The sequence below is a fragment of the Carex rostrata genome, chromosome 15 (genome assembly GCF_964058835.1).
Source record: "Carex rostrata chromosome 15, lpCarRost1.2, whole genome shotgun sequence".
In the NCBI taxonomy this organism is placed as follows: Eukaryota; Viridiplantae; Streptophyta; class Magnoliopsida; order Poales; family Cyperaceae; genus Carex; species Carex rostrata.
The window spans coordinates 437,211-446,114 of record NC_135932.1 but is presented as its reverse complement, the minus strand read 5'-3'; the positions used below and the strand labels follow the sequence as shown (position 1 = coordinate 446,114).

Genomic DNA, 8,904 nt, shown 5'->3' with positions numbered 1-8,904 from the left:
AATTCATGTAATTATGGATAGTTATCTTGCTTTGATTTTTTTTTTAATCAAAATTTGTGCGTTTTTCTTGCTATTGTTCATGTATCATGTTCATAAATATAAACTGGTTTGATTTTTTTTTACTTTATGGAAAACAAAATCCATCTGATGTTATAAAGTGTTTTAATAAATTGATTGTTGAGATTCATCTAAAGCTGTGGATAGACAGATTAAATTAAAAGCTCCAGGTATCAAGTATGAAAATTCTAACCAATTAGTCTTCAGAATTTTGAATTCCAACCATTTATATGTAAGTGTTACAAATTTAATTGCAGCAAGGTCATTTGCAATAGATTCTATCGACTTTGTCAATAAAGCCGGGTATATATATACCACAACATGAGCTTCAATTTACGTGAGCCAACACATCTAAGAAATGAATGAGAAGGTCTGATTTATCACTTAAAATTTCAAAGTTCAAACATAAAAATTATTGCCGAGAACGTTCAAACCAAAACTTATATTTTTGAAATTTTACATCTGACAAAATAAAATCTTTATGTTAAATGAGCAATCAAATAAAATTAATATTCTATTTTAGCAGGGTGGCATGTAGCTAGGCGGAGGAACCATTTTGGCATGTGTATTGTTACCGTTTCTGGTTATAAAAACCATGTCCATTCCCCAAACCATGTGCCGATCAATATGGCAATGCATGTACCAAACTCCAGGATTATTTGCCCTGAACTGGATCGTAGCCCAACCGTTTTTCGGTATACCAACTGTGTTCTCCTGCGGAGGATCGACCAAGTTGTAAGTTAACGGATCTTTTTTCTTATCAAAGACACCTGATCCTCTGCCGACAACATAGAAGCTATGTCCGTGCAAGTGCATTGGGTGGTTCTCGCCTGGTCCGAGAATGTTGGTCCCTTGAAACACAATCTCGACCGTTGTGTTGTACTTCAACACCTTCACTTTTGTTGCTCTTTTGGTGACGAACAAGTCTGTTGGGATGTCATCTTCTGTGAAGTTGAAGTAATACGGTGGGTCGTCGGGGAAGTCGGTGGTGTAGACACCGGGTATAGAGTAATAGTACGCATGTAGTATATCGATTTGCGGTGTCTCAAAACTAACATTGTTTAGGCTTGCGGCAAACTTGTTCCCCAACGGACCTTTGCATGATTTGTTGGGGCACAAAATGTTACTAATTGATACTGTGATGTACATGTGTTCATCGATAGTTTTCGGTACATCAATTGGGTGGTCCTTATTGGCTAGTGAGTGCATCCCATCGGCAAACATAGTTACGGCGTCAGTGTCATCTAAGGCTGGTAAGGAAACCAGAAGTGGAGGATCCTGTAAAGTGGTGTATTTAGTTTTGTATTCTAGAATAGCAGTGGTCATGTTGCCGTTAAAACCGATCAGTGGATTACCGATGTAAGGACGGGCAGCAATGTAGTACCGTGACAGTGAAGAGGAATTTTGAAGTTGATTGGCCTCTAAGAGGATGTCCATGGTTTGACCCGGAGTAATGAAAATAAAATCCGTTGCATACGGTTTTGTGTAGCTCCCGTCCGTCCCGACCACCATCAGTCGATGACCAGCGATGGCGAAGAAAAACTCACTGCTCATGGCAGCGTTGATCAAACGGAGGAGGTAGCTCTTCCCATGTTCCACATGCACCTTGACAGTGTCTGTATTAAGTAGAAAAACAAATCATTTGAATTTTGTTAATTGGATCATTTTCCCCAAAAAAGAGGAAAATAATAGAAAGAAGCTGACAAAAAGGTAGCAGTAATTTTGTCAGTATACATCATGACAAAGAGGACTAACTTTGATTATGTCTTTTCTAAAGACCTAATTGAATTACATAATAACTATATCTAATATATATTATTTTCTTGACTTTTATTTGGTCTGTCCTTTCCGATTGTGTTGTTCCTGTCTTCTAGAAATTGCTTTTTTTTTTTTTTTTTTTTTGGTCTCCTTAAGATATTATTGGCTTCTTAATAATTAGAAGAAAAAAAAAAATACCATTTTGAGAGCAGGGAAGGAAGTCACCGGGTTGACCGTTGATGGTGTTGGCATCAGACGGTTGTACTTCACCACCGCTCTGAAGGGCCTCATCTAGCACCTTATTTACATCCTTATTCCACCATTCTCCTAAAATCAGTGTGAAGTCTTTATGTGGCTTGGAGAAAGGATATACAGTGCCTCTCTTTGGGTATACGATCAGAGGACCATGGACTGTTGCAAGGTCAAAGTCGCTGTGTGCGTGCCACCACAACGTGCCTGCTTCCTCTGTCAATTGAATTTGTTGTGTGAAGTTTGCTCCCGGTTGGATGGGGCATTGTGTTATGTAGTCTGGCCCATCTGACCATGGGTCCCTTGGTTGGAGCACGCCGTGCCTCAGTATTTAGAAATGCATTGGTTAGTACTTATTCATTTTTCTTTTATGTGATCGAATCATATTTATTTTTTTATAGAGGTTGGGTCAAGGCAGAATCAGAATTTTGAGATTGGGAGACTGAAAAAATATATGTTATGTAATTTTATTTTATAAGAGTGCTAATAATCTTTGTAAAATTAGAATTTTAAAGGGAAAAAATGAAAAAATTTAATTAATGGGGTGCTCAGTACTCTTTTGTTTATGTCAACGGAGTACATCTGATGCTCATTGGATCTATTTTTGGGTTCAACGAGTTCTATGACCATCCAATCCACCTTAAGATTTGTGCACACGAATATCAAAACAAACACATAAATTTTATAACGTTGCGTGCAAATTTTAAAATAGATCGGACAGTGATTAAATCCATCGAATCAAACATCGGAACTACTTCTCAAGTCTTTGCTTATACATCTGAGAGATCCTCGATCGGTTGACATTTTAAACTTACAATCTTTCATGCAAAAAATGTTATCTTCTCTTGGACTGATTCTCAAATTGTTGTTTACGTAGTTTGATCATATTTTATTATTTGGAAATTTTGTTCATGTATCATGTAAGTATGAATATTAATTTACCAGTGGACGGTGACGTTCTTTTTTGCTTGGTTGATGACCTTGACACTAAGAGTGTCACCCTTCTGCGCATAGATGGTGGGACCGGGGAATTGGCCATTGACAGTCAGGATATTGTTGGTGTGGCAAAGCCGGGTGCATGGAGTTTCTTTCACCTGCATGGTTAAGTTTGGATTAGTGTAAAACATGCTAATTAATTATTTGAAGTCCTACTCTTCGGATCATATAATTTCATTTGACTCCTTGACTTGTACAGTTATTTACTATATTGTATTTATTTATTGCTTAGTAAAATAATATTTTTGCCAAAAACTAATCTTTGGTTCAATATATAACAAATACACATAATCTCTTGTATGAAAAATCATGAATTCGGAAATTTAAATAAAAACAATTATTTATTATAATAAAAAAGTTGAATGGCTTGACCGCTCCAACTTTTACTAAAAAATAATAATTCTTTTGATCTAGATATGTAAATTTTTGGAGCTCCTACATTTTAACGAATTTATACCAACAAATTGTGTTCACACTTGTATATATTACTTCATAGTTTTTTTTAATTAGTAATTAAATGGTTTCTATTTTTACCTAAATACTTTTGGAAAATCTCAAATTGGCAAGTCCTAAATATATAGCGCTTATTCTTTCATTCAAACCAATTACCCAGCTATTATTTAATACAGCTTATTATTTGTAATATTATATGTAAACCGCATGATCTAATTTTTTTTTAAGGTCAATGTTTTATACCAACTAACAATTTTATTGATAAAAAACGTAATTATAATGGATCAAATAATCGTAATTTCTAAATTTACTTCTTTATTCTCATAAAATCTAATCTAGTATTCTAATTCTCATCTCGTTTCATGATTGGATCCGCTTCTTCGACCGCCACCGTCCTCTGATGGCAACCAGATATACTTACCATCGCGCTCCAATCGAGATGCTGATTACTGTAATATTTTAATCGTCATCTCGCTCTACGACCGGATCTGCTTCTTCGACTGCCGCCGTCCTCCGACAATGATCGGATCTACTTACCGTCACACTCTAATCGAGATGTTGATCACCTTAATGTTATCTCGCTCCACAATAGGATCCGTTTTTTCAATCACCGCCGCGCTCTGACGATGACCGAATCTACTCACCATCACGTTCTTAAAAAGATATGAACTCTACGTTCCAAGCTCCGACGATATCGCACTCCCGGCTCTGCTCGGCTACGGTTCCTTCCCTCTCTCTCATTCTCCTCTCCGTTCGAGAAACTAGAACCGAGATAGAGAAGAGATTTATGTCAAGAATAAGAGAAGTGGTGGAGTTGAATGGAAAAAGAAAGAGAGGGGAGTTGGAGTGTTTATTATTCGGCTGTGTGAAACCTAGATCGCCGCATGATATAATATTACTACTTGTAGCTTTGGTAGCGCAACATAGCTTTGGTAGCTTTGGCAAATCCATACAAAATATAGTCTATTTGTGGTACCGTGATTAAAACTGCACTGGGAAAGCATGAAATAAATCATTCGGCAAGCAAGATGCATGTGATAATTAAGCTAGAGGTTTAGACAGATGCCATAAGCTTAAGGAGAAAAAACAATTAAAAATAAAAATCTGACAGATGAGGAAATAAAATTAATTTACAATAAAGGTATGGTGATGAGTTTTGGCCCAAGAGATGCTGCAGGAAATGCTTGCTAACAGAAAAATACCAAAGATATTCATCAAAGAAGCCCTGAGCTCCATTGTTTTTGTTGTTCTTGTTTGGATATATATTTGCTTCATATGTTAGCTAGGTGTCAGTGTCTGTGGCATTATATATAGACGAACCCATGCACAGTAACACAAGTCCACTAACTGGACGTGGCAGTATTCAAAGTCTATTATTTCAGGCTTCTTACGCATTCAAGGTGGAATACACATGTCACATGTGAGATGCTACATACGCCAGTAGTCAAGTCAGCAACCTACCTCTCGATCTTCGGGAAATTGATTGTGATCAGAAGAATATTTCCTTTGTTTTTTTTCTTCTTTTGTAGACCCAAAGGTCAAAATGTCGTAGGTAAATACCTCATGAAATGTAAATATGGAGAAATATAATTTATATGGTCAACGAATAAAATGATGATTCTTTTTTCTTGCAATAATAATTGTTGGCTTGATTGTTGCACCGGAAAGGAATAAACGACTAATTTTTTCAGAAAATAATTAAAAAGTTGAAAGTCGGTTTTTTGTTTCTAAAAAATGAAACAAAAATTCCTGCACAACTATTTAATTTTTTTTAAGATAAACATATAGGGAACATGTCTCCACCTTTAAATATTCATATTCATAATGCCTGGATTCCTCGTCTTCACATTAAGTCTTTAACCACTAAACAAAGTGTTGATCCCGACCAATTTGTAATTTCCTAGCTAAAATAATGAGAATTTTTTAGATTTTGAATAGAGTTAAAATTGAAATTACTTTCAAGAATTTCGAGTTTAGTATTTAAAGGACTAAACTTGAATTGTTTTGTTACTTTTTAACTTTTTAATAATTAGAACAAAGATAATCCTTAAATTTTTTTTTCCTTTTAGATTGTGGTGCAATTTTTTTGTTTTACAAATTATCACCTAATAATAAATACTTAATTTCAAATCCTCAATCTTCCACTAAATAATATTAACACAAACTAACGCTAGCATTGACTCATGTCCTTACATGAATCAAATAAATATATTAAAAAAAAAAGGAAGCTAATATGAGTACCCGCGCTACAGTACCCGCACCTAAACTGCCATAACTGCACTTCAGATCTGTAACTTTTTTTTTTAATATTAATAGTCAAATTTTGAAGTATGTAGTCCAAAAAACACAAGTATTTATATCTATATAGTAAACAATGTAAATGATTAATTAATTATTTTCAAATAATCGTATCCGCACTTTTTTTTTGAAATTTATGATGTCGTACCCGCACCTAAACTGTCATAATTAATTGTGGGGACCGCAACTGTTCCAGATCTGTAACTTTATTTTAAAATATTAATAGTCAAATCTTGAAATATATAGTTCAAAGAACACAAGTATTTATATCTATATAGTAAACAATGTAAATAATAAATTAATTATTTTTAAATAATCGTACCCGCACCTTTTTTTGAAATTTTTGACGTCGTACCTACACCTAAACTGCCATAATTGTTTGTGGGGACTGCAATCGTTCCAGATCTATAACTTTTTTTTTAATATTAATAGTCAAATCTTAAAGTATATAGTTCAAAGAACACAAGTATTTATATCTATATAGTAAACAATGTTGTAATTTTTACATAACTGCTTGTGGGGACCTAAACTGCCATAATGTTGTAATTAGATCCCTCATCTTTTTACATATGACACTGAAAGTATTAATATCTAAGTATTGAAAGTATTTATATCTATGCACTGAAGTATTTATTTTTATGAGGTCAACTATTTTTGTTAGAGAAATATTGATGCGGAATTAGTGCCGAGACTTTGAAAGGGTGCTGCTGAAATTTTAGAATAATAATTAGTTGAGACTATATAATATCTTTTAAGAATAATAATTAGTGGACACAATATAATTAGTGGGTACCATAATACATTATTCTTCTAAATGCGGATACTGTAGCGCGGGTACTGTAGCGCGAGTACTGTGCGGATACAAAAATGATTATTCTAAAAAAAAACAGTTTTCAACGAGACAGCCCCCAACCTCTTTATAATTAATCTTTCTGGAGAACCTGAATGGCCAATTCTCTAATATTTTTAGGAAAAAGATGCTTTGCACATTAATTAATGAAAAAAAAGAGAGGAGAAAAATGATTTTCTTGAAAGGTGACAAGGCTAAGTCCCAATATTTTTTTGGATTATTTGCAGAGCCTAATAATTAATTAAGTTGAACTTATTTTATAGATGTCCATGTAAATCTCAAAAAAAAAAAAAACATATAGCATAGCGGTAGCAAGAGCGCATAGCGGTAATAGTGATCTACTATTACAGCTATATCAGTTGTAGCTAAATTAGCGCACTTTTATCTCATAATCTAGTTTTTTATGGTTCGAAAAAAACTATAATGCAGCTATAGCTAGGTATTTAAAATACTAATTTTAACAATTTAAATTCGTAATTATTTAAAGTATATTTGATAGATTATGGAAACTATTAGTACTTAATTAGGATGAACTGTCGGCAGGACTCTAATTAAGTTTGAAATCTTCAATGAATAAATTAATAGCTTTGAGGAAGAATTTACAAAAGATAAACATACTAAATAACATAATAAAAAATAATAAAAAACAACCTGGGTTCCAAGTACGTGGTGATGAGTTTTTTATATATTTTTTTAAAAAGAATACGAGACAATATGTTCGTTCTAATTATTATTGAAAGTTACACTTTAATTTAAATATAAATTAAAAAAAATACGATAAAGATATGTATTTGTGTTAGAGGTGAAAACGGATTTGGATTATCTTCTCTAAATTTGGTTGAGATTTGAATACAGATAAACGGATTCGGATAGTAACTGGATACAAATTCAAATAAATTTTTAATATAAGAAAATGATATGAATTCAGATACAAATATATTTTATAGTGTAGAAATGGATTGAATATCTGGATATATCAGGATTCATTTTATCAGTAAATTAGCATCCGTTTTCCAATTCTTTTTCCAATTAAGAGCGGGGTTGTTATATAAAGGTTTCAGACATCAGATTAAAAAAAAAAAAAAAATCTTATTGTGGTACTAAAAATTATTTTTGAGTTTTGATCCGAAGCGTGATCACTGGAGCCTCAAGTGAGAACAATCAATCATTAAATGGGTGAGAAGTGGGGGTGTAAACGGAGCGGATAATGCTAATATCATATCCGTATCCGTTTTCAATGAGTGGATACGGACACAGATACGGATAGTAAACGGATATCAAAATTTAAAACTATATCTGCCTTAAATGGATACAGTTACCGAGCAGATAATGAACGGATACGGATTCGAATATGGATAAGAAACGAATAGTTGTTGGATAATTGAGTTATGCACTTTAAGATACAAAAAAACGACTTCTTGTTATTTTAAAACAATAACTAAAATTAATTTAGCAAAGACTAAAAGCATACTACATTCACGGACTAAAGTCTTGAATGAAAAATAATGAAGAATGGATAAATGAAGGTAAAAAGAGAATAAAATTGCATTATTATAGCACTATCACCAGTAAAAAAAAAAAAAAAAAAAAACATTGAAAACCATATCATATTATCATTTATACCATAACTAAGACTGAAATGAATATGGGATAATATATAACAACTTCTATCCGGAGTAGTAAAGTTAAAGCTGGTTAATAGTAATTTCAGATCTGGATAATTACGGATACATATATTTACCTTCATGAAATTATCCATATATGTATCCACCATTTTTTTACTATATGCAAATATTATTCGTATCCGTATCCGTATTCATAATTATCCATATCCATTTAATCTAAATATAGATAATCTCCAGATACGAAGCGAATACGGAGCAGATTATCCGTATCCGTTTACACCCCTATAACGTAGCTCATATATATGCTATCATGTCATACAAATTATATATGATCAGCCTACAATAATCAACGATTTGGTTATTTGTGAAAAGTTATTGTAACATTAATTTAATGTCTATTTGAACGAGACATTGACATATATTTAATGTATCATTGGTCCTTTTCTTTTGTTTTTTCTTTCGTGAAATAACTTCACAAGAAAAAAACGATGATTAGTAAGTTTCATCAAAAAGAAAAATTAAAAAGTATTATTACGACACTTAGTTATCTACCACTGTGGAGGTAGGTACAATTAATATATTCATGAAACGAGAGGAATCAGAAAATTAAGATTAGAG

The 8,904-nt window shown here is 32.9% G+C and overlaps 1 protein-coding gene across 1 annotated transcript; it reads right to left on the bottom strand.

Annotated features, from left to right (window-relative positions):
* Nucleotides 1-314: 314 nt before the first annotated feature.
* Nucleotides 315-4,765, bottom strand: LOC144566631 (putative laccase-9). The gene is made up of 4 exons (XM_078316673.1): nt 4,648-4,765; nt 3,007-3,158; nt 2,014-2,387; nt 315-1,673 (listed from the first exon to the last, which is right to left on the bottom strand). Exons 1-4 carry the CDS (start codon nt 4,747-4,749, stop codon nt 577-579), a joined length of 1,725 nt encoding a protein of 574 aa, XP_078172799.1. The 5' UTR covers nt 4,750-4,765; the 3' UTR covers nt 315-576.
* Between the last annotated feature and the right edge of the window lie 4,139 nt (nt 4,766-8,904).

Bases quoted from the DNA above. Each gene is read 5' to 3' on its own strand.
- LOC144566631 (XM_078316673.1), bottom strand. From the start codon at position 4,749: ATGGAGCTCAGGGCTTCTTTGATGAATATCTTTGGTATTTTTCTGTTA. The intron at 2,388-3,006 runs GTAAATTAATAT...CTAAATACTGAG, and splicing joins AAGAACGTCACCGTCCACTG to GCACGGCGTGCTCCAACCAA. The intron at 1,674-2,013 runs GTATTTTTTTTT...TACTTAATACAG, and splicing joins CCTTCCCTGCTCTCAAAATG to ACACTGTCAAGGTGCATGTG.